The 25,450-nt window shown below is 37.7% G+C and overlaps 3 protein-coding genes across 6 annotated transcripts; 1 reads left to right on the forward strand and 2 right to left on the reverse strand.

Moving 5' to 3' along the window:
* Positions 1–548: 548 nt before the first annotated feature.
* On the reverse strand, positions 549–1,794 carry ubxn10 (UBX domain protein 10). The gene has a single exon (XM_005740939.2). The coding sequence runs from the start codon at positions 1,554–1,556 to the stop codon at positions 909–911; it is 648 nt and encodes a 215-aa protein (XP_005740996.1). The 5' UTR covers positions 1,557–1,794; the 3' UTR covers positions 549–908.
* On the forward strand, positions 1,555–25,445 carry ints11 (integrator complex subunit 11). Of its 2 annotated transcripts, none has more exons than XM_005740934.1 (17): positions 1,555–1,597; positions 8,536–8,633; positions 10,413–10,486; positions 10,583–10,811; positions 10,926–11,024; positions 11,106–11,140; positions 13,470–13,608; positions 13,717–13,781; positions 14,190–14,379; positions 14,468–14,551; positions 14,639–14,728; positions 17,214–17,376; positions 17,462–17,572; positions 19,312–19,373; positions 19,660–19,802; positions 19,949–20,078; positions 25,067–25,444. In XM_005740934.1, the coding sequence occupies exons 2-17, from the start codon at positions 8,595–8,597 to the stop codon at positions 25,130–25,132; spliced, it is 1,719 nt and encodes a 572-aa protein (XP_005740991.1). In that variant the 5' UTR covers positions 1,555–1,597; positions 8,536–8,594; the 3' UTR covers positions 25,133–25,444. The 2 variants fall into 2 exon arrangements, with proteins under 2 accessions (XP_005740991.1, XP_005740990.1); XM_005740933.1 differs by lacking the exon at positions 1,555–1,597 and adding an exon at positions 8,062–8,291 and having other exon boundaries at positions 25,067–25,445.
* On the reverse strand, positions 4,794–8,056 carry cptp (ceramide-1-phosphate transfer protein). Of its 3 annotated transcripts, none has more exons than XM_013912904.1 (3): positions 7,999–8,056; positions 6,965–7,094; positions 4,794–5,530 (listed from the first exon to the last, which is right to left on the reverse strand). In XM_013912904.1, the coding sequence occupies exons 2-3, from the start codon at positions 7,087–7,089 to the stop codon at positions 5,008–5,010; spliced, it is 648 nt and encodes a 215-aa protein (XP_013768358.1). In that variant the 5' UTR covers positions 7,090–7,094; positions 7,999–8,056; the 3' UTR covers positions 4,794–5,007. The 3 variants fall into 3 exon arrangements, with proteins under 3 accessions (XP_013768358.1, XP_005740993.1, XP_005740994.1); XM_005740936.1 differs by lacking the exon at positions 7,999–8,056 and adding an exon at positions 7,251–7,313; XM_005740937.1 differs by lacking the exon at positions 7,999–8,056 and adding an exon at positions 7,221–7,313.
* Positions 25,446–25,450: the final 5 nt, after the last annotated feature.

The following is a 25,450-nucleotide window of genomic DNA, read 5'->3' on the forward strand; positions in this document are numbered from 1 at the left end:
ACAAGCAATTTAAATGGATTCAAAAGTTCTCTGGTGAAAAACTCCAAGTTCCTTGGCGTGGTTCTAATAGCTTACATTTTAATGAGTACACCTGAGTAATAAGGTTTTGATGATGCCTTCAGGAGCAGGCTGTACAATTCCAGCTTGCAAAATCTTACTGAAGCAATTAAACTAGTAAATATCATTTAGTGGGATGTGAGGCACCCTGAACTCTAAATATAAACAGTATATACTGCAGACATGAATGTAAAACTTCTACCATTTTACTTTGTCATTAAACTTATTTTTTTGGAAGATGTTATACTTGCTTGCCCATGCCATGAACTGCCTGGAAAAAGGATACATTTTATTAATTTAAATTTAATCAAATGATTCAAAAGATTACTTTCCTCCATTTAATAATAAAACTTGATTATGATAAGTTAGTTTTAATGAACACTTTGGGAAAACAAATTGAAAGGAGCTATACTAAAATTTATTAAATGTAGATTGCAAAACTGAGCTTTTACATGCGTAAAGACCACCTAAATCACTTTTGAGAATCAACGTCGTTGTGAATATTTTATTTTCCAAATATATAACCCCATTTGCTCATTGAGCTTCCAGAGTTATGAAACATTTATTTATACATCCTGAAATGTATATAATCTCAAAGTACTCTGAAGAATCACAACTCCGTGCAGGTTCATGAACACACAATGCAGAAAAACATCTCTTCTGCTACACAGATCCTGAGCACGAGAAGTTTAATTTTACTTGAGTAAGGTGCATATTGGACGAAGTTTGGCATTAAAAATCTTAGAGGCTACAGATTGGTGCGAAAGAAGCCTTTTAAACTTTGCACAGTGAAGTTCAGATATCCAAGTGAAGCTACAAAATGCACAGTTACAGACCTCAAAGAACACATATTACTCCTGTCCCCCCATAGTGTCAGTTTTCTGAGAGATGCACAGCACGGATCTGTTAGGAATGGCACACTGTGCCAGAGTCATACGCAGGTCTCTAAAGGTCCTGCGTGGCACCTCCATGGTCTCAATGCAAGCATCTTCATACCTGGTTCCAAACCTGGCCTCTGCACTGGCTTTCACTGTTAGCAAAGTGTGTGTGGGGTCAAAGGGCTGCTGAAACCTCCTTCCGCATGGAGCTCTTACAGCAAGAAGCAAACTACCACTGCCAGCTTCTGCCGTTGAATCACTGGGGCTGCAGACCTTGGTCACATCATCACCATCCTTTGCTAGGTTAAGGTTGGACACGTCTTTGTGCAGGCTCACCTCTGACTGCCTTCTCTTCTCTATTGACGGAAGGACTTTGTACTTGTTTAAGGACTGTGGCGGAGCCGCAGGAGTACGCTGCAGCATGTGCAAAACGTCCTCTTGGCTCAGGTGGTTAGCTTGCAACATGACGGGCTGAGACCGGGAGCGAAGGTTTCTGTCCGGCCTGCGGAACTCAGGAGACCCCGGCTCCCTGTGGATGCTGTTCGCCTCCCCTGGATACAGTGAGCTGTCTACAGCAGGTCTGCTTCGCCCCTTAGAGGATTTTGGCCTTGTTAGATGCATCGAAGATCCGCTGCTTTGAAGATTTCCAGCTGTGTTTCGGCGTAAGTGCTTTACAAAAAAAGAGTAATGAAAGTTTATATTGTTCTAAAGGCTATGAGCACAGCTTTTAAAAACTATCGCACTGGTTAAACGTATAAATGTACGCTTCCGTAGCCGGTCAACAAGTTAAATTAGCGTTTGTGCGCTTTACTTCCCAGTTTGGGTATTAAGTCCTTTCTCAAGCGTCAGCAACGTTGCCATGACACTCTGGTTGCCTTGACAACCTGTGGTTGGAGAGTGGGAGTCCCCTGCTGTTGGAAACATGCAACTGCAGCTTCATACATTAATGCAAACAGAAGGTGGCAAGCTTATTTTATTGTTTAGTGAGCTAAAAGCTAAAATTAGGTTTGAAAAAGTGTTCACTATAATCAAAACCAAAACTAACTGAAACAATAATGTGTTCTCACAAAACTACCTAAAATAAAATAATGTAGGAAAAATATCCTTAGCCTTAATCATCAATCAATTTTCTCTTTTCCAGACCATTCTCTGTGGTGTGGGAAAATCCCAGCAGATCAGCAGTTTCTGTAATACTCAAATCAACCCATATGGCACCAACAATCATGTCATATTCAAAGTCACTTAAATCACCTTTCATCCCCATTCTGATGCTCAGATTGAATTATAGCTGATCATCTTGTCTATATGCATAAATGCATTTAGTTGCTGCCATGTGATTGGTTGAGTAAACATTTGCATTAATGTGTAGATGAACAGGTGTACCCAACAAAGTGGCCGGTGAGTGTATTTAGTCTCATAGTAATGATATGTGTTCATTTCTGTCACCTTCAAGATGCTGTTTAAGGACAGTGAGATGGCTGCACTTACAATGACTTATTTTCTAAAATAAAAAAAAAATCACATGACAAAGTTTAATTCACAAAATAAGAAACCTTAAGTACATCCTTCACGGCCAAACGGGAACATCTGTCTTTTTTCACCTGCAATGTTTATTACACGTTTGAGTGAATAATAACACAGAATACAGAACATGCTTGTTCCAAATACAATGCTATATTCTATCATAATATTTGTACATTAATCATAAATCAATTCATAATGCAAAACATTTGTTCATGTGGACATAAATAAACATTTGCATGTAACAAAAATACAAATCTTCATTTAACAAGAAAAAACCTGAATCAGATGTGGAGTAAAACACTGAAGTGATATGAATTTATGGAAAACAACAATGTACAGAGTTAAACCTTTTTAATCAATGATTTACAACATGCTGTTTCCCAATTAAGTATGTTTGTCCATTTACATTTGTAATATATCATCATCCCATATTTATGGAATATTTTGTAATATATCTAAATAGAAAGGTCATTAATAATGATTACCAGCAACAGAAGGTTCAACATTTTAACACTGGATTAAATACTGCATGGCAATTTTCATAATTGGTATACCTCACTATTATTCATTATTACTTTGTGTCATGTTTCCCCAATTAAATGTTTGGTCTTTTAAGCATTACAAAATATCATCATCATGCCAGTAAATAACTTTTCTGTTAATCCTCTTAAGATATTAAATCTCTTCAGCCTGTTTTCATATCTGAGAGCCAAACATTTGTTCACTTCTAATTAATTTGTCATTTCATTGTTTCTTCATTACTTCTTAATGCTGAAATCCCAAATCAAAAATGCAAACTTGGTTTATTTCCTTTGAATAAATGTTGTTGCAAAAACAGCAGCTTTAAACGGGAGCCCAAGACTTCAGGGACCCACTGTAGTTCCCTTCATATTTTTAAATTAATTAAAAAAAAACAAAAAAACAATCCAAAGCAGCTATTCCCAAACATGACCACAATGGAAAACTAATTTGAACATCCTCCATCCGAAATTTGATAACTTCAAGCAGATCAATATTTCCTTTTATTTCATTAATTCAGATTTTCTTTTTCTAAATCAAAGTAAAAGTGTTACTGAGGTTAAAACAGTCTTGTTAAGAGAGACAAGGCAAAGAAGGCAGTGCAGATTGCAACAAATACAAACATAACTAAAGAAATAAACAAAGATGCAAGTTTTAAGATGAGCTTTTGGTCATCTGAGAAAAACATGAATTTGGGAATTGTCTGCATGTAACGCAAACTTAATTTCTTTTTTTTTTTTTTCAAGTGGGAACATCAAATGAGAACATCAAAGAATGAGTGCAGAAATTCCAGGGTCTGTACTACTGAAGGAGTTAAACAGTAAATGATAACAGTAAATAATTTATAACAATAGATGACTGAATAAAAACAGAACGCAGCATTTAATAAATTAACGGAAATTAATGGAAAGTTATATATAGTGGTCCTAATATGGAGCCCTGGGGAACTCCTTGAATAATAGGAGACAAGGGAGGGCAGACCAGACTAAGCGACACAATGTGTGCTTACAAGTAACTTAAAAATCAACTTACAGCATTCCCAGGTAAAGCAGTGTTGTGTAGTCCATTTATTAAGGTGGTATTGTAAACTGTATGAAAAGCCTTTTAGAAATGAAGAAAAAGACATTGTTTTGTATTGTTTGTAGTTCTTTGTATCAGTATTGTCATTTACGCTTTAATAGAAGCAGTTATTTTGCAGTGTTGTTTTCTAAAGCTTGACTGTCGGGAGAGAATTGAAAATTGAAATTCTGTCTAAAAACTCTTTTAGATTTTAACTTTTATTAATTTATTGTCTAAGAGTGTTTCTCCAACAGCTTTACTTAAAAAAAAAAAAAATTCTAACTAATGAAGGGATTTAAGGTAAATTCAGGATCAGTTTCTTTTTCAAATATAAAGATCTAATTGCAACTTTAAACTAAATGAAAAACCAAGTCAAAAAGTCCTTAAGGATTTAAAAAGAAATAAACTGATTTTTATTATTTAAGATTGGTTATTTTAGAAGAAGGATTTTATTCTGTTAAATATTATAAGAATTAAACCAACAAGATCTTATCCTACATGTTTAACCTTCCTCAGAGATGGCTGGGCTCATTTACTCAGAAAGATTGATGGGTGGATGGTCAAAAGTTTAAAAGGTGCAGCTTTTTAAATTATATATTTCTGTCTAAAAATGTAAAATCTTCAAAATCTGAGTTAACTACAAACAATATATTAATATTAATTAATATACTGTAAATGATCTCTGACCCTAGACTGGGAATTGTTGATTTAAAAGCAAAAGATGAGTTAATAAAAATACATTCAAAGGTCCATTACTTGGAGGAAAATGTACAGAATTTTATGTTAAAACATGTATACAGTAGTTTCAAAATTAATCTTAGTGGTATTACAGCTAATTATGACACAATCCTTCACCAAGCAGCAGAAGCATCTTGTTCAGCAGCCTTTCACCTTGTCCTTTCACCAAGGACAAGTTACAAATATTTAATTATATAAAGTATGACGTGTCAGATATTAGCACTTCTTGCTTCTAAGGTAAATCAAGCATGTTATGCTGAGCATATAGGTCCTCTGTGATCTGGTACACCTCAGAGATGAGAGGTAGGGCCTCCCCCAGCTTGGCCACAACCTGCTCAGGTGGGCCAACATTCATTACTTCGAAAAAGGTTTGGCGACCAGGAAGCACGAGGAAGGCCATGCCCGCAGCCTTACGGATCATCCACGGATGGTGCTGGGCGAGGGACTCGTTGTAGGCCTCTGCACACAGGGCAGATGTTTTACTGTCTTCTGTGCTGGTGCGCAGGCGATCCAAGAAGAGCTCCAGCCATCTCAGAGCGCGGTGGAGCCTCAGCAGAGTACGACAGCCAGACTCTGGGTGGCTTCCTTTCTTGTTCACATCCACGAGATTATTGTCCACTTCGTATTTTACCATCGACTGCACAGTAGCATAGTGAGAAGCGTTCTCACCATTCATATAATTCACAAGGATCTGGATCTTGCCGACAGCATCCTTAGAAATGAAGCCAAAGACACTTCCCAAGCTGTTCAGAAACCTATTACAAGGAGTAAAAACACACTCAGTTAACACCTGGGTGTCCTTTTGGTCTACTATTACAGCAGTAAATTCTAAATGTCTGCAAATTATAATCGGTTCAGTTCACATGAGAAATTCCAAGAATTCACTCACAGACCAGAGCTGAAGCTCAACTCTTTCCCTTTTATGCTGTTCCTGCTGCAAAAATATTTCACATACTTCTTACAATAAAAATGCAACATTTATGAAAGCCGCTGCAATTTGAATTTCAATTATAATTACAAATTCCAGTCATTTCTAAAATATGCCTGTTTTGTAATGCTATTGTGTTGCCTTTGATTCCTTTACTTTTATTTCTTTTTTCTATTGGATCTTTTAATTGCTCTTATATAAGAAAAACATGGAGCTTTAAAAAGGGAACACTCGTGCTAGCATTACCAGTTTTGCAAATACTTGTCAGCCTGCTTCTGTCATCACATTTTATTGATTTTTAAAAAAAACAACAACCAAAAAACCAAAAAACAGGAAGTCCACTGAGAATAAAATCTCTTTTTCCACAGAGACCTAGCCCTAGCCAAGAAGGCACACTATTACCAGGAATATGATTCTGGAATCAGTCTGTAGGTAAAGTAGACCCTTTCATATGCTATAACCTGTTTTGATCAGCCACCTATCTCAGCCTGTGATATGACCCTTGTTTCACAGACATTCAACTGTTGTAGTTTTGCAATTGAAACTACAATATAACTTTCAATACAGTCCAATTTTATTTATTTAAAAATCACAAAAAATTCACCTTAAAGTGCTTAACACTATAAGGTACATTAACCCTACAATAATACAGAGAAACCCCAACAATCAGACAACCCCCTATTAACAAGCATTTTGGCAGCAGTGGGAAAGAACATTTCCTTGTAACAAGAAGAAACCTGTTTAAAGGGAGAACCAGGCTCAGTCAGGGGCAGCCATCTGGTGCAAGCAGTTAGGGCTGAGGGAAAGGAAACATGATACTGAGGCACAAAGTTGGAATCAGAAAACAGAATTGAACAAAAGGGGGATTTGATTTCAGGTTATACAATTTATTTGTTTTTGAACAGAGCTTTAATGTGTTTTTCAAACCTGTGGATCTCCTGTAATTATGAAGCTGCAAGGACTCATAAAATAATTAATTTAAAAGCAGCAAATTTTAGCCCATAGGGTCTGTAACCTGGAAAGTTTTCATGGCATGAAGGTGACACTTTTATTTATTCATTAAACATACGAAAGTTCATCTTTTTTTTTTCTTCTCTCAAATAGATGAAGAGTCAGCTAGATCAGATATAAATCTCAAGACGTGATCTTAGCTTATAGTAAACGCTCTCTGTCCTACATTTACCTTGCTGTGATCTGCTCGCCTTACTTCTACACTGATGTAAGAACACACAGAGAATATTTGGACCCCCAAACCACTTACTTTACAAGCCCACGCCATCCAGCGACGTACTGTTCTAGATAGACTTCTTTATTTTCCGACAGACACAACTTAAAAGTGTCTAGGACCTCCTGGAGGGAGAACTTCTGGTCTTCTGAGCCTGCCATGGTTTCTACCAGGAAGTGCAAATGACACAAACAGGCACGTAAAAAATGTATTCCGGGGCTACAAACAAACCGGAACTGGGTAAAAATGCAAGCCCTGTGGTAAACGATCAAGAAGTGAACTCGTCACCTACAAGAAAAGTTAAAATTGAAAGGAAAATTACGCATTTCTTTTTCTCGACACCGTGAAGCGACAGATCCTGTCTGTTCCTATCCGGTTCTACTGCGCAGGCTCTAACTTGGCGACTTTATCTTCAAAATAAAAGCGAAGGAAATTTGTACCTTGATTGCTTATTGGACTTGTTGAAAGAAGTTATTATAACCCAAACCATGATCCCACCGCACTTAAACAAATAGTTTTGTTGCATAAACGTCACTGATGTGTGAAAAATAAAAAGTGACAAACAGCATAGCCTTTGTATGCCAGAAATGAACTTTTATAAATGAATGCACCTGAAATCCCTGTAGGCAGTGCTGAAATTAGGTCAAAAAGAGCTCCAGACAGGTGAATTGCTACCTGAAATGTCACTTGAAATGGTAGCTGGTGTGTAGGCAGTGAAGCATAATAAGTAAGCAAAGAGTAAGAAGAGGCAAGGCAGGATGAGAGGACTTTAAATATCACTGTGGCCAGTTATCCTGTGACCCCGTTTCAGTTTCCAAACCATTAGCATGTTGTAAACCTTCCCTTTCATTCTTAGTGCTATCCAGACTACGTGATGCCACTTTTTCTTGGTTAATCGTTTTTACAGGTGTCATATTCCTTATGCTGAAAATCTATTCACACATCTATCAGTTCAGTATAATTAAAAGTGGAAGACATAGTATTTTTCAAGAAATATAGATAGTTGAGTTTGCTTGAAAGGAAGTATAGATTATCAAAATGAGATATGGAAATAGTCTTCAAAACCTTACCCGGGTCCTTTCCACCTGTGTTTTCTGCAGGCTTTCGTAGCAAGGTGGTTTTATTGTGAAAGCACTGGCCGGAAGTCCTGCGTGTTAGCCCAACGCTGCTAAAAAATAAAGTCAGTGCATAATATTAGCTGCATGTTTTAAAGCTACACACAATAAACTTTCCTATATAATTCAGAAGTTATTCAGCTGACAGAGCCTGGACGTTTAGGTAACCTTGGTGTCATTTACCTGTGTATATAAAAAAAAGGCTGCCCAATGAGAAAGCATGCCTGAAATAAAAGTAACGCCACTCGGTGAGTACAGATGCTAGCTAGCTAGCGCCTCAGTTCCGTCAACATTCATATTGTACATGAGCTGGAAAACTTTTAAGATCTATTTAAGTATTTGCCTTGCTATGAAAAGAAACCACTTCGGGATTTGTTTGTATTTGGTGATGCTACTTAGCCTTTAAATCCTACCGCTGCGCACTTGTGTGTTTACTACCATTACTAAAGGAGTGTAATTCTGAACTTTTATCTTCTGTCCTGCCTTTCCAAGGTGCTGGACAGGATGTGGGCAGGAGCTGCATCCTCGTCTCCATCGGAGGCAAAAACATAATGCTGGACTGTGGGATGCACATGGGCTACAACGATGATGTGAGTGACATAATGCATTTGTTATAGCAAAAGCTTTTTTTTAATTTTTTTTTTACCCTTATTGGTTTCCTCTATCTTATTGGTAGTTATAAGCACCCTGCACATAGCATACTGACAAGAATCCCAAATCAAAACCCTACATGAGACTTGGGCAAAATAAAAGACTCTAAAGTGAAACAGAAGTGTTTCAAATATGACAGCAAAAGTTAACACTACCTAGGCTGTTTTACACTGGGAAGGTTTACAAGACTGTAGTGAGATCTGCTGACAAAAAGACAGGAGGCAGGTTTGAAGAAGTTAAGATTTTCATTAGGATTAGAAATTAGTACATCTGAGAGACATTTCATGTTAAGTGATTTGAAGAGCTAAGGCTGAGATGGTTTGGACATGTTGGAGTGTTTGGTTTTTGTTTGTTTTTTTGTTGTTAACATATATAGTTTTCCTTTACCACATTGAGGGCCGAAGTGCAATTTCCAACCCATCTATTTTGCTGATGTGTGCTATACAGGTTTTGGCAAATGTTTTGGGGAGCCAGCAGATATCTATCTGCAGTTTTGGAGTTGTTACTCAGAAAAGTAATGTGGTACACATTACTGTTTACTTTTTTTTTTTTTTTAAATGAATGCAGTATATTTCTAAATTACTCATTGGAGAAGTTAATTCATTACACTGCTACTACTAACATCACTTTCACATTCCTGTGTAACTTGACCTGAAATACAGTGTCACATAATTATCATTTAATATAAACCTGAGACTACAGTCCCACACACTGACACAAACACCTATCCTAATGAGGACACTAATGATGTTTCTTATTTAAAATCAACATTAACACAAAGTAAAATTGAAAATCAGCCCGAAGAGGCTTAAAGGGGGTCACCACAGTGATTCTACTTAAGAAGATAGAGAGAAGAGTCTGACTGCTCATCAATGCTTTCGTTACATGTTGAAGATCAGGCTCTACCTGCTGGGCCTGCGTCTGCATTCACTCAGCTTGAACATAACTTTGGGTTCTTCGTATTTTTGTGTTAGCCTGCTGTCAGCGGGATGTTTTCGAAGAACCGATGATGTGTTAGCAGTATAACACAGTTGTTACTGTCTTGGACTGTCTTTAGTCCTTACCATCAAATTTTTTGCAATAAAAGGACAAAGAGGGGCCATAGGGGGTTGGTGGATCAGACGGTGGTCTGAGGTCTGACGATCCCTGGTTTCCAAAACTAGCTTGTGGTATATGGAACATCACTTTTTGGGTGGAGAAGGAGCCTGAGTTGGTGTGTGAGGATGAGAGATTCAAACTTGATATAGTTGGACTCACCTCAGCGAGTAGCTCAGGCAATGGAACCTCTTGAGTTGCCCTACAGTAGGTGAGAGCAGACAGCTTGTGTTCCCTACCTGTACGTTGAGGTTTTCCCCAATGGATGAGAGGGTTGCTTCCTTGCAGCTTTGAGTCAGGGAACGCACAGTGACTATCGTTTGTGTCTGCGCACTAAATGACAGTTCACAATACCCAGACACTGAGTGACGTGGGACTCTGTTATTCAACGCTTACATTGGCAGTAAAGGTATGACCAAGCTGGCAGAGGTGGGCTGGGCTTCTCTGTGCAAACTGCTGCTATTTCTGTACATTCTGACTTGGAATGCATTTTAAACACAGCTATTATGAAACAGTCCTTCTAAGAAAGAGACTCTCCTTTTTAAATGCACTGTTTTCTACCTTTGAAAGAAGATGATTTCCATTCAGTAACAGTCCTATAACAGATTGTTTTATCATTGCAGAGACGTTTCCCAGACTTTTCTTATATAACACAGAATGGGCGTCTGACAGATTTCTTGGACTGTGTGATCATCAGGTTTGTTGTCTTATTTGTTATGTTCTTCATATTGCACCTTTTTTTAAATAATCTCAACCATGTGTGGAACATAGTACACCTTTCTACATTTTTCAGCCATTTCCACTTGGACCACTGCGGTGCTCTGCCCTACATGAGTGAGATGGTGGGCTATGATGGACCCATCTACATGACCCATCCCACCAAAGCCATTTGCCCCATTTTACTGGAAGATTTCCGGAAGATCACCGTTGACAAAAAGGGAGAAACCAACTTCTTCACTTCGCAGATGATCAAGGACTGCATGAAGAAAGTGATTCCTTTGAACCTGCACCAGACTGTCCAGGTGCAGTGCTGACATCATTTTTGACCACACACGCACACATGTCTAATAGTTGCTTCTGCGCCAGCTGCTTCTTCTCTTTTGATGGCAATTCAAGCTGTTTTGTGCTGGTGGCAGGTGGATGATGAGCTGGAGATCAAGGCGTACTATGCAGGCCATGTCCTGGGAGCTGCTATGGTTCACATCAAAGTGGGATCAGAGTCTGTGGTCTACACTGTGAGTGTAAACAAGTGTGCACTCTGTCACAGTAGGTGAATTTATCAAGTGCAATCTGAGAATAATTTCTTTTTATTTTAGGGTGACTATAACATGACACCGGACAGGCATTTAGGGTAAGTGAACCTACTTGTTTGAGGTTTTTCTTTTAGTTATTTAACTCTTTAAAAAATAGATCATACATTTACAAATTTAAGACTGCCAGTGCCCATTTTGAATTTCTTAAAATCCTAAAATCCTAACTCTGATCTGCGCAAAAGCCTAAGATGCAGTATTTCTTTCTTGCTTTCATTCAGTAATTTTATTCTTCTGACAATTTGCGTGTTGAGGTTGACCCTCCATTAATGGCTTGTACATCCGTTAAATTGCTTTTTTCACAAGCGATGCGAAATAAAATAACTTCTGGATCAAAAAAATGATCAGAAGTTGAAAAATAAGCTGTAATTTTGGAATCCCATGGCTTTATTTTATTAATTCTGTTTCTTTTTTAAGCTTGAATCCTTTTCTTCTTTTGACTACACCCTTTTAGGGGTCAACACAGCAACTGAAAACATAAAAACTATTAAAGAACGTGTTAGTTGTACTAAACTATTCAACTATATGGGGAGGTTTTCAGTAATAAATTTCAATATTCAATAGAGGCCGGTCTGTTTGTTCTAAACAGTGTTTAAAAAAAAATCAAAGCTGGGATCTGACTGAGCTTATTTAAAGGGTAAATGTATTATTAGAAGCAGATTTCCTTTTGCAGCAGGACTTAGCAACTGACCACAATGCCAAAACTACTACTAAAAGGTTTGCTAATCATGACATTACTGTCCTTGATTGGCCAGCCAACTTACATGACTTGAGAAAGGAAGCTGAGAAATACCTTATTCATGCAGATGAGCTTAAGTGCCACAAGCTGATCACTTGCACAGTATGCTGCATTGATGCAGTCATTCATGGAAAGGGATCCCCAACAGAGGGGTGAGTGGGTAAATAGCCCTATTTGACCGCTGCAGGTATTAAAAGCAACCCTTAATCAAACAAGTAAAGTGAACAGAAAGTCACTTTTAAGTATTTAAGACATGAAGGTGAGTGAGACCAGAAAATATAAACAACTTTTAAACATCAAACACCCAGATGAAACGGTTTCTTGTGAGGACTGCCTTAGGAGAGACAGACTTAAGAGTCACCTCTGCTGCAGAAAATGTTCATTAGGGGCTCAGACTTCACCAATTAATAGCAGCTCAGATCAGAAGGCACATCAATGCTTCCCAAAGTTCAGTCAGCGACAGATCTCCACATAAGCTGCAGGGAGGACGCTGTGTATATACTACTGAGGGAGACTAATTAGAAGAGAAGTACTGCCTGGACTAAGAAATACAAGAAATAGGCATTAGCTGAGTCAGAATCATGACTTCGGTCGAATGGGTCCCAATGTCAGATTTTAGTTACAGGCGAGTGAGGGACACTGTTGGTGACATATTTAAAAATGGCACGGCTGCCACGGCATTTTGATTGAACTTGAAATATTATGGCTTCCTGTTTGGGACAGACTGTCCAAGATGTTTATGCTTCAGTTTTGGTCAACGAAAGTTTACTATTTTAGTCTGTTACTCAGCACTAAAGGGCATATATCTGTACCAATGTATTGCAGTCACACATACTTACTGCTCACTTGATCTATGACCTTTCTATGTTAGCTTAAAGTCTTACTGAGTACAGCTTGTTTATTTTGTAAAGTGTAAGCCCCGCTGTAGTCAAAAGGGGTATAAAGCAATGTAATCTTTAGGATTGGGTTGCATAGATTATGAAAGATGTAGCTCCAGACTTTCCACTGTCTTCAAGGATGTTTAAATGACCAAATCACTACTCCTTAAATATCAACCTGGAGCCAGGAAGGTCTTAGTTTAGCATAAGCAGCACTACAAAAAAGCTCAAAATGATTCAAATGTCTGTTACCTTCACCTAAAAAACAACTGTGCATGTATCTTTTTGGCCTAATAACTACATATTTAAGGGAGGAAAGCACCAGCGTCGCTATTAGACATGCATATGATTACATCATCTAACCACAAGATAATAGCATAGATGAGTGGGTGATGTTGTTGTCTGCATGCCTCGCTTTTTGTTTCAGTTGGTTAGCTTACAAGACATTCAGCAGTAACAAGAAAAGAAAGTTTTCCTGGACATTGAATGTCTGGGTTGTATAGCTGGCCATTAGAGAGAATTTTTAAGTCCATTGCCTTAACTTTTTCTACACATACATTAAATACACACTTTGTTTAAACCTCTAGCGCCGACTGTATAAAGCCACATCTGTTCATTTATTTGTTTTGATGTCTTTAGTTTTATTCCCCAATTAGAAAATAGAAAATTATAATTAAAACATCTTTTAATTCTTAGGTTTTTCCAAGCTTTTGACTGTGACAGTTTCATAATGCTGGTGTTGTAAATTCACAGTGCCGCGTGGATCGATAAGTGTCGCCCAGACATCCTCATCTCTGAGTCTACATACGCCACCACCATCCGTGACTCAAAGAGGTGCAGAGAGCGGGACTTTCTGAAGAAAGTTCATGAAAGCATAGAAAGAGGAGGAAAGGTAACGGTTAAAGTTTATTGAATATTGCATTTTTTGCGAGTAGTCGGGTTTTCTTCATCTTAGTATTATATATTTTCTAAGATCTTTTTTTTCTTCCCAACCTTCCAGGTTCTTATTCCAGTTTTCGCCCTCGGTCGAGCACAAGAACTCTGCATCCTGCTGGAAACATTTTGGTACAGATCTGTTTTAAAAGACTCTTCAGAAGCATTAGCAAGTGTGCCTTTTATCTCTGTTTGCTGTATGGGTTCTATTAAAAAGGGAGGAAGTCTCTGTGAAAGCTAGAAAGAAGAGAGCAAAGACAGTGATGCGTGAAGATAATCGCGGTCTGTTCTCTGGCTGAATGATATCAGATAAAGGCAATTTTTCTAGCACATAATTGTTGACATTCCAATTAAATAAAAAGTCCTTTCAGTGTAGAGTAATTGCACATGATTACAATACAAAAAGGGCTGATATTTGTCTGGACAGCTCCCTAAAGTAGCTGTATTCAATTTATTAAGCTTGATAGAATAAATGTGGCACATTAACTTCTTCACTGGCTCTTTGGACAGACGCTCTAATTGCCCCCCCTCACCACACAGGGAGAGAATGAACCTGAAGGCCCCAATCTACTTCTCCACTGGACTGACAGAGAAAGCTAATCATTACTACAAGCTTTTCATAACGTGGACCAATCAGAAGATTCGAAAAACCTTTGTACAGAGAAACATGTTTGAATTTAAGCACATCAAGGCTTTTGATCGCTCCTACGCTGATAATCCCGGTCCTATGGTGAGTCCCATTGTACGTCAAAAGTATGCGAAGTTTCTCACTGAAGAGGTCAAAGTGCAGTGAAGTAAAATAATGTGGACACTTTCAGGTGGTGTTTGCAACACCGGGTATGCTGCATGCAGGTCAGTCTTTGCAGATATTCAAGAAATGGGCTGGCAATGAGAAGAACATGGTGAGTATTGTAAGGAAGTGGACAGCGTTTTTGAAATCTGTAACACTTAAAACCTAAAAGGTGTGCTTTTGTGTTGCTTTTTTTTAGGTTATCATGCCTGGCTACTGTGTACAGGGAACAATCGGTCACAAAATCCTAAATGGGCAAAGGAAACTGGAGATGGAAGGCAGAGCAACGGTAAGACTTACTTTATATTCTCAAGATGGAAAAAAAAATTAGGGGGTGAGCAGATAAAGTCACATCGTTTATTCACATCCTCCTCAGTCGTTCCATCCAGTCTCATTTTTCTGTGAACTCGGTTGTAGCAAAGATCTTAAAATGAGTGATTCCAAATTTTCCATTATATTGAGGAGAGTTTAGATGAGCAAGTATTACCACTTAAATAGTCATTTACAGCTGGGAAGATGTTAGTTTAGCTTAAAGATTAAAAATCGGACTTGCTATCCTGTCTCTGTCTAACAGAACCACTAAAGGCTCAAAATGGGCCTCTCGCCAGTAGCTGTAAACATAACCACCGCTAGCCTGCATATATTTAAGGCAATTGGTCAGTTTTACCTTACACAAAAAGGCTTCTACATGTACCTGTTCTTTCTGGCCTATTGATAAATATATATATATGTTGGGGGGGAAAAACATCTGAAGCTCGTTATGGTCCCTTTCAAGCATGCACACGATTATATTTTCTGACCACTTCGCACTACATGTGAGTGTAGTGGCTAATGCTGTTGTCTGCACGTCTGTCTTTCATTTCAGTTGTTTTTCTCACAAAACCTTCAACAGTAGCATGAAAAGACAGTTTTACTGGGCCACACTCATGTTTGTCTGTGCCGTATCTTAGGGTTGGGCGATATAGCCTCAAAAGTGTATCGCAATATTTGAAGGAAATATGCAATACCACTTTCAAAGAGAAAAACATTTGTTTGAGTGCAGCTTGCACGTGGCAGTATTTAAATAAATAAAAAATGAAGGGCATTTTCCATCCTCCTTTTCCATTTAGCGCCTGTCACTGATGATAGACTACCTGATTCAAAGTGTGAAGATATTGCCACAAGGTGCCAGCAGCAGCATTATAGAGTGGTGCAGCAGTATATAGACAGACACACCGTAAGTCAAATGAAAGCACAAAGCAGTAGTAGTGTTTTCAGTGGAAAAGTGTAACATGGCAACATAATAAAACTGAAATTGAAAATTATTTTTTACCCTGGGTGTCGTAACTTGGGTCGATGTTTTTTTGGATCGAGGCTCCATGTAACCGCATCAGTAATTTCCATCCACTGTTTGTTCTTGCTTGGCTGAGTCATTTGTTTACTTCGGTGCTGTTCATCACCACCTGCTAGCATCTCCTCCTCGTGTTCCTTCATAAAATCCACGGTAGCTTTTATAACGTTTATTTGGGTGAAAGAAGTTTGTTGTTTTCGCTTTTGGCAGGAAGACTTTCCTTACGTATTCCACAAACCCCTGTGCTTTGTTAAAGATCGCTGAAGTAGCTCCCTTTTTACTAAATTGTCCTTGGAAGTGGACACGGGGCTGATACAGATGTCAGACATCTGTGAGATTTTCTCAGATAATGTAAACGCGTAACAATATGACACTTTTATATCCCATAAAGGTTTATACTGGTATTATTGCAGAGAATATTATATGGCACGGCACTATCATGTGCATAGTATATGTACTGAGCTCTAAGGTTTAAACCACATAAACTTTTAAGTGACCTTGACCTGAGTAACAGATCACCATCACTTTAATAGACTGATGAAGCCTGCTGTGTTACATATGAGCCCTGTCACATCATTACACAGTTATTAGGGGACAAAATATTTCCTGTTAATGACGGGGTTTTGTTTTTGGGGTTTTTTTTGTTCTTTAATGGCAATTTTTTTAATAATGTGTGTTTTGTCGCTTTTCTTGGAAAATAATTTACTCTAGTATGAGAGTAACGTTCGACCTTTAGAAAACGATACCAAAAAACAACAATAATGTGATATATTTTTAGTTTTTAATTGTTATGGTTATTATCAATAAGTTTTTTGGTAATGTGTCATGTATCTGGTTTTACAACAGCAGACCTTGACTGACTATAGTTTAGTTTAACAAAATAGTCAGACTTCAGATAGATACCTAAATTCATCCATTACAGAAAACTGCATAGTCATAAATAAGATTTTACTTTTTAAAGGTGAAAAAAATGATTGCCGAGGTGACAGTATCTTACTGATTATCTGTTTATCTTTGCAGAAACTGTCAATCATTTAGAAGAATTCCACTGTTACACGGACGATACACCTATAACATTTTCCACAAAAGTTTTGTTTTTGTTGTTTTGTTATTGACTGTTGCTTATAGATAAATGTCACTCATTATTACCATTCCTAAAGTTAGCATGGAAGTAAAATGTGTCTTTTTTAGGTTAAATGAGCCATTCTTTATTGCTTTTGAGTAAGCTAAGTTAGATTAGCCTAAGAAACTAAGTTGCATTAGAAAGATTGTTCTGTTGGGTTAGACCTCTTTTAAATATTTTTGTGAAACTAGCCCTACTTTTTAAACTAAGCTTAGTTGCACCACCTGAAGGCAATAATGTCTTCTTTAATATCCTGTAAGGTCTCTGATCAGCATAGCCAACGCTCTACATTGCCTCTAAATCTCTCTGTGATTCTTACAGTTGGATGTGAAGCTGCAGGTTGAGTACATGTCGTTCAGTGCACATGCAGACGCCAAAGGAATCATGCAGCTCATTCGCATGGCAGAGCCTCGCAACATGCTGCTCGTGCACGGAGAGGCGGTAAAAATGGAGTTCCTAAAGGGGAAGATCGAGCAGGAGTTCAGTGAGTGCAGACCGTCCGCTCATCAGTAAAGCTTAAAATCAGTTAAACATGCTCACATTTAATGCTTCCCTTCTTTTAATGACAGGTATCGACTGTTACATGCCCGCTAATGGAGAGACAACGACTGTGACCACAAACCCTAGCGTTCCCGTTGATATCTCACTAAACCTACTGAAGAGGGAGATGGCTCTTGGAGGTAACTTGTTTTCTGTGGTAATAATGGTTTAGGTGCAATGTGCCTACTTAGTTTCACTTCAGATTTAGCTTTATTTGTCGGCAGAAGACAGTTGTTCACCTTTTGTGCCACCTCCATTCAGAATTGTGACCCACATTAGCTGTGGTAATGGCAAATGTCATTTATGTGACATTCAGAGGATGAGTGCTCATGTAAGTGGGGACATTACAACAGCAGCAGCTTTATGACTGTATAACTGTCACCTAGTTTTTAAGATTTCCAAGAACTGCTGAATTTTGTCCCAGTTCCTGGTATTTTAGACTTTAGTGCATTTTCTCTTTTGGAGTTAGTAAGTGTAAATCTTCAGTTCCTGATCAGAAGTATACCGTGATAACGAGGTAAAAGACTTACGGTCATAAATGGTCATTCATTTAAAAAAAAATATGAGTACTTCTGCAAGAGTAAAATATATAAATGCACAAAAACTAAAAGTATGTCTGTACATATTAAAAAAGAAACAGATGGTCATTGTACTCATTTTCTAAAATGTGAAATGTGGGATTAATGGTGGCCAATCTGTTTGTTGTAGCTCATGAGATTTGAAAACAACTTGTCATATTAAAAGATTCAACATCTAATTCCAATTAGATGTTGAATTATTTGCCCCATAAGCCTTGGGCTGTTCTTTCTAATGTCCACCTGGAATAAAAATATCCCCAAGTGTTGTGAGTAACCACTTCAAACTGTGAGGCCAAAATGAACAACCTAATACAAAAATAGAAAATCCTCCCGAGTGTCCACAGAGCTAACTGTGGACACTCGGGAGGATTTTCTATTAAGATAACTCATCTTACCACTAATACAGAGTGAGGTTACTGCTCAACTGAAGCAAATATTAACAATTTTACTTCATCAGTAAAAAAAAAAAAATACATTAAATGCTATAAACATTCTTTATATTAAACTACAATTTAACACAATTTGATTCACTATAAAGGAAGTCAAACAAATGCCACATTCATTCAGTTATAGAAGGTGCCTCTTCAGTGAGGCAAGCACCCTCCTTGGTAAACCTTTCAAAATGGCACTGGTTTTATAAGCAATAGTGCCTGGCTTCCAGAGAGGTGTACTATAAATCAAGTTCAACGTAACCAGGCTTTCTTTGTGTTTGCTGGCTTGATGATACCTGAAACCCCAGTTGCAACACTGGCTAGCAACCTTTTGTGTTAACCCAGGCTTTCTGCACAAAAGATCACATGGAAAAGGGGAATTGACAGATTGAGCTCCGCCTGCATCTGTCAGACATGTGTCAGAGGAATGGGTGACGGACAATAAAAAACATAAAGTAGAAAAAGTCAGCCCTGGAACCTCAAATAAAAGAATAATGAAGAGGCAGAATGCTGGCAGGAAATCATTAAACTTGTGAATTCATGTGGCGCTTCCAGACAGCTTCTAACTGAAACGCTGAACGTAACCTTCTCCAGACCAGTCTACATGTTCAGCATAAGTTACCATGGTGATCTATGTTAAAACTACCTTTGTGACACCCTTTACCCTCAGTTTACCTCACTAACCTATGAAACTTCCTCAGCAGACCACCTCTCTAGTTCAAAGAGGTTAATATAGGTTTGCTCACTTTTCTTGAACTTCACCCTACTGACAGCCTTTGTTGCAGGACTTGTATTGTTGTTCACTGTTTTATTCATTTTGACCACAAGTAGCAGTTTATACAATGATATATCTTATTTGCTGTGCTGTAGGGCCGCTGCCTGATCCCAAAAAACCTCGCACCATGCACGGAACGCTCATCATGAAGGAAAACGTAAGCTTCGTGGTTTATAACATGTTTTTAGATTCTAATTTTTTTGAAACGCGAAAATATACATGAAGATCAAGATCTACGTTTAAGAGGACTCAATTTTGTGTCTAGTTATTTTAGAACTTGCTTTGATATATTTCAGTAACATTGCATCATATTGTGTGGTTTAACTTTAGATCTGTGTACCTAATAAACTGGCAGCTGTGTCCCTTTCATTTGTGGCGTGCAGTTGCTCAGTTATTATTTACTGTATAATGATAATTACCCCCTTGTGGCTTTCACTACACAGAGTCTGAAGCTGGTATCATCAGAGCAGGCCCTGAAGGAGCTGGGCCTCAATGAGCATCAGTTACGGTTCACCTGCCACGTGCAGCTCCAGGATCCACACAGCGACGCCGACACGCTCCACAGAATCTACACGCACCTTAAGAGGTGAGAGTGAGGTCACTAGTCTGCCACTAGCTAATGATTAATGCGAATGTGTCGGCCTTATTATCTGCTTGTTCTAATGTCTGCTTGATTTCAGTTTCTCTCAGTATAATTATCAAATTAGATCATTTTGCTTTTCTTTGCCTCAGTGTGTTAAAAGGCTACACCATCCAGCACCTCCCCGATGGCACAGTCATCGTGGAGTCTATCGTCATCAAAGTCTCCTCCTCTGCCGAAGACTCCAACACCAAAGTCCTGCTGCTTTCCTGGAGTTACCAGGTGAAAACATGGACATTATTTTTGGAGCGTTTCGTTATTATTTATTCTTTTAAATGCTCTGAACAGCAACAAGATAGAGAACTGATAGACATACAGTGGGGTGGTAAAAAGATACATTAGAGGACTGCCTTTGCAGTCGAAGCCTGGTAGTTCCCCTAATCATCTAGTTATTGAATCACTGTTTTGAGATATGAAATAATTTTCCAATGAAATTCTGTGAAGGAACAACAGGATGCTGGAAAACAGAAGATAGACATGTAACATGAGATATAATGTATATAGTGTACAGGAGATTTTATGCCATTTTTTTGGGGACTTAAAAATTGAGAGGAGGTACTAAACATTTTAAAGAGGTCCAAACAGGGCCTCATATTGCAATTAAAAAAGTTATACTGACTTAATATGTCGGAAGATTTTATATGATCGCTTGATCTTTATTAACAGGTTATAATTGAGCCTTTACTTAAAAAATCTTTCCTTTATCCAGCTGTCTTAGCTAATCCACCTCTTAAGTCTGACGTCATTAGCTCTTTCTGGGTCCAAACTCTTCTTCAGTTCCCAGATTCAAACAAACACTGTGGCATCACTGAGAGTTAAAAACGGTCCAAATTCTTTAATCTTCAGTAAAATGATCAGAGCGGCTGCTCTTCCAGGTGTTACAACAAAGTTATCATCCAGGCATCCATGAAAAAGAGGATTTACAAAGTAACAGAGTTAGAAGTTGGCAGGGTGTTAGCTCGATTGTTTCAATCTATTCAATTCAATTCAATTTTATTTATATAGCGCCAAATCACAACAAAAGTCGCCTCAAGGCGAGATGATACGCAATGTTCTGACTGAGGGATTTCTAAAAAACTAAAACGCACAGCTCTGGTATCACTTTGGACTTAAATGAAGACACTAATATATAATGGTGTGCTAGCTGGTGGCTAGCTACAGAGCTTTGGTTAGGATATATAAACACATTAGCATAGTGAGGCTGGGGGATTTTTTTCCCCTCAATAAAAGTTCATGTGAGATTCCCGATGAGCAGAGATGACATGGCAGGAAAAAGATGCTGAAAATGAACCAGACTTCAGTCTGGGGAACATCTGAAGTAATCCATCAACAACACAAGGTTGGTCAGTGTAACTTTGCAGTCTGTAGTGAAATAATCAAAATCATTAGTAAAACCCCTAAAACATAGTCTTAAATATATTACTTCTAATTACAAAAAATAGATAGAAATTACCAACTTCTTCAAGAAATAACTTCTTGCTGCTCCTGTAGTTGTCCCCGAGAGTTGTAGTGTTAAGGTCTATTTCTTTATAGATTAACAAATATAAATGTGGTCTTAATGGTGGCTAAAATCATCGCTGCACTGACACACATTTTAAGGAAATGAAAGAAGTTGCGTGTGATATTTGAAAAACAACTTGAGCATCCTCCAGCTCTTTGGATTAGACGTAGTTGTAAAGTTTTGGTAATTCCAGTCTTCTTATTGTCTTACAGAATTAGATGTGCAGAACTCAAGCATAATAAATATTTACAATTTTACTTCTGCCAACTCCAAACTTTAAACTACAGATTAAACAACAGCAGATCTTGAAGACATAAAGGTTTGGATGACCTGCTCTGACCTGTAAATATTCTCGTTGTGGGTAACATTATATATAGTTGTAACCTTGTTTATAATTTCTTTTTTTCCATTAACATGTAGTAATTTACCAATAAACAAACCTAACACAGACTAAAATCAGCTAAAGATGATTAGACTGATAGCTTTCTGTAGCTCAGTACATAATATAGTCGCCCTATCCAAAAGAAAAGCAAAAGTAAGTGTCACAAAGTGCAGTGGAAAGTGGCAACAAGGTTTCCTTTCTGCACCTCTGGTGGGGTGTCGTGCCATGGAAAGTACCTTCACTGAAATTAATACAAAAAACAAATATAAATGTCATATTTCTGTTCTTGATGCTGCAGTTGAATAGAGTTTTTCCGGTCATGCCTTTTTGCACCTTCTTCTTAAATGAATCATGACTGTACATTAACTTCATCCTCAACCTGTGAGTTTCCAGTTTCCTCTTAAACGTTAATGTAAACTCGCTTTATTTTTTTTTTTCTTTGAAAGAAATAAAAATCATTTAGAGAAAAATAAATAAATTAAAATAAAACAATAAGTAGAAAGACTGCTAGAAAAAGAAAGGGAGATGCAAAGCAAATGTGTTTACAAGTCATTTCTAAATCACGATGTCTTCTGGTCCAAAGAGTGAGCACGTAAATGTCACACTCAGGGTTTTAGGATGAGATTGGTCTCAAATGTTAACCTTTGCAAGTGTTAAAGACTCAGTAGTTTCGGAGGTGTTTGATATTAAACTTTACTCTTCCTGTTAAATAGAACTGGTGACTCACTGCACAAGTTTACACAAGTTTATTCCAACAAATGTGATGTGGTAGAACTAAAAGTGTGTGTTTGGATTTCATCTGATAAAATTAGAAGCAAGTCAAGGTTGGATTTAGTTGTTGTCGAACACCGTGTGTGTGTGTTAGTTTGTATGTGTGGGGCTGTGGAGGCTAACGGTTCGCTATGAAATACCACCAAAACACACCTAAAGGATTTGGTCTAAATCTGGCATTAAGCTTCCTGATCTGAAGTTACTCAGATCTCTGATGGACGTTTTCTTTGCTTCTGGTATAATTTATTTCCTGCTTTTTTTTTTCCCCAATAGTCTTGTACAGCTCCTAAGGAATTTTAAATTCTAGTAACTTTATCTGGATTTTTCCAGTTTTTCAAGTTGGTGAACTGTGAATTTTGTAAATATTTTTTTAAAGGTGTACAAGGGAATTAAAGCTGGGTCACACTAATGCATGCAGCAGAAATATTCAAAGAGTTACAGTGCAGTCCGACAGCTCATATCAAGAACGAGGCCAACTGTATTTGCAAGATGTGATTTATTTTGGCACGTGAAGCAAGGGATCCATTGTGACCGCAATGAGTGCAAGAAGATTGATAAAGGTTAATGTAAATATCATGGTTTACTGTCCTAGATCCTTATCAGTGATGGACTCAAGTAAAATTGGGACCGCAGTGCTCAGGAGATGACAGTTCTTCTGTTAAGATGTGCCTACACAGGCCTGATGGTGAGCAGTTCAGCCAGGGGGAGTGAAAACAGTCGCGTAGGTGGACAGTATGAGAGTAGGGGCTTTGAAAGTGAGAATAAGGGGAAAGTAGAAGGTGGGGAAACCAGCCTGTTAAACTCCGTCACAGTGGAAAGAAGAAAAGAGGTTTCTGTGGTTTTGTGCGTTCCGTGCAAAGAGCAGCGGGTAAAAAAACAAAATATTCTACTGTGCATTTTATGCCTCTTTCTTATATCTTTTATGTCTTGCAACTTCAAGTGGTGTTGCACAGGTTCAACTAAGAAAGTTTTTATTTTTACAGTTTTTGATGACTTAACATATCGAATCTCTTTGATTAGTAGTTGAGGTGTAATTGAGAACTTTAGAGAACCTCAAGGAAGAAGGCTGAAGGATCCTTTTGATGACAGGAAAAGTATGGGTGTAATAAGACTTGCGCTGAACAATTAATGTTATTTATGAATTGCAAAAGATCATGTGCAGGAGGTCTTGGGGGGGGAGATTTGGGGAATTTTAGCCTTCATTTTGACAGGACAGGACAAAACCGGAGAAAAAGGTAGACAAATGGAAGAGAAATGGCACATAAGACATGTAGACTCAATTCCAGGTATCTGCAGTAAGGGTTCTAGTCTTCAGTATAATGGGTTACCAACTCAACCGGGTAACCTCCGCTTACTTAGTTATAGACCATGAATCAGTTGCTTGTGAAGTGCTCTAAATTGCATTTTATTTTAAAAGTGTTATATAAATAAAGCCTGAGTGACTAACAGTAAAATTATTATAAAATTACTGTTTTAATATTATTTTATGTTTAATTTGACTTATTTGCACATTCTATGAAAACACAGTAAAGATGAAGTATCAAACCGTGCAGGGGAGGTTTGAAGCCAAATAATTCCTATGAAGATACCACCCTCTAAAAAACAAGTGGAAGATGTGTCGACAGTGTATTAATGTAAGATCCAAAATGCAAATTATTGGTTAGATTCCCTTTGGAGTGTTTTTTAAAATGTGGTCTTGTCGAAGTTGATTGTAGGAATGTTGTTACTAATCCATGAAATGAAATCCAATGAGGTGTGCTTCAGAGGTTGACTAAAATTAAGACGTTTAAAGGATAAATACACATATACTAGATAATTTGAATGGTAAATATATTAAATAGTTTGTAAAATAATATGTTTTACCTTGTTTTTGTTTCAGCTTCTCAAATGTCATGGTTTTCTTTTCAGTCTGTAATGTCTATTAAAATTGAACAACTCTGGTGTTTAGGACATTTTGATGAGCATTTTTCTTTTCATTTGGTCTAATTAACAATCTAATTATTATAAAATATAATTGAAGATTAATTGTTAACAAACAAGAATCATTAGCTCCAGAGCAAATTCACTGTAATTTATCAGTGGAGCTTAGCACGAGTTAGTCATAATAAGATGGACCAGAGTAAGAAACAATTTATGTTTTTAATTGCTATTTTCATCTTTTTTTTAAATCTGTGGCAGGTGTTATTCTCTAATGTTAAGGACCCATAAGTAAGGTTTCCATCTGTGAAGGAGGTTTTGGCCTTCTTCAAAAGAAAATCATGAGAATTGTATTTCAAATATTTGGGGCTTTTATTTATTGATTTCCAAAAGCATCATGTTACCTGATAGAAGTATGTGCATTCCCTGTATTTCAGGCTATTTGTGCTTAACTGGACGCAGACCAATCATACTTTCATGTATAGCCAGGCCCTATATGAGGCTGGAAAACCCCGATGAGGTTAAAAGTTTGGAAACCCCTGAGCTACTTCCTTAAATCTAATTTGTGCCAAGCACAAACATGATGCTAACTTTCTTATTTCCCTAAAATGTTTGGTTTGTTTTCTTATCTTTCGTCAGGATGAGGACCTGGGGAGCTTCCTCTCATCCCTGCTGAAAAAGGGTCTTCCATCTGGAATCTGCTGAAGCAACTTTTAGCCTCAAAGGACATTCACACTAGAAGAAGCTCATTTTTAGTTAAAATCTCCATGCAAGTGCAGAGAAACTGAAATGTCTACATGTAAACTTCAACAAAAGAGCTGCTGCCTTTATTTACATGTAACACACAGAGGCTTTTTTCGTATTATTGACTCATTTTGAGGAAAAAAAGACCATTTGAATTCTGTTTTATCCCTTTATTTTGATGCACAAATAAACACTTTTATAGAAAAGTCTTTGCAGTCCTCCAGTTACATGTCCAGTGATAATGACACTTATATAGAGTCTTATTTATTTACAGCTGTA

This window comes from Pundamilia nyererei, unplaced genomic scaffold (assembly GCF_000239375.1).
Source record: "Pundamilia nyererei isolate P.nyererei 1_Seehausen unplaced genomic scaffold, PunNye1.0 scaffold00106, whole genome shotgun sequence".
Classification (NCBI taxonomy): Eukaryota; Metazoa; Chordata; class Actinopteri; order Cichliformes; family Cichlidae; genus Pundamilia; species Pundamilia nyererei.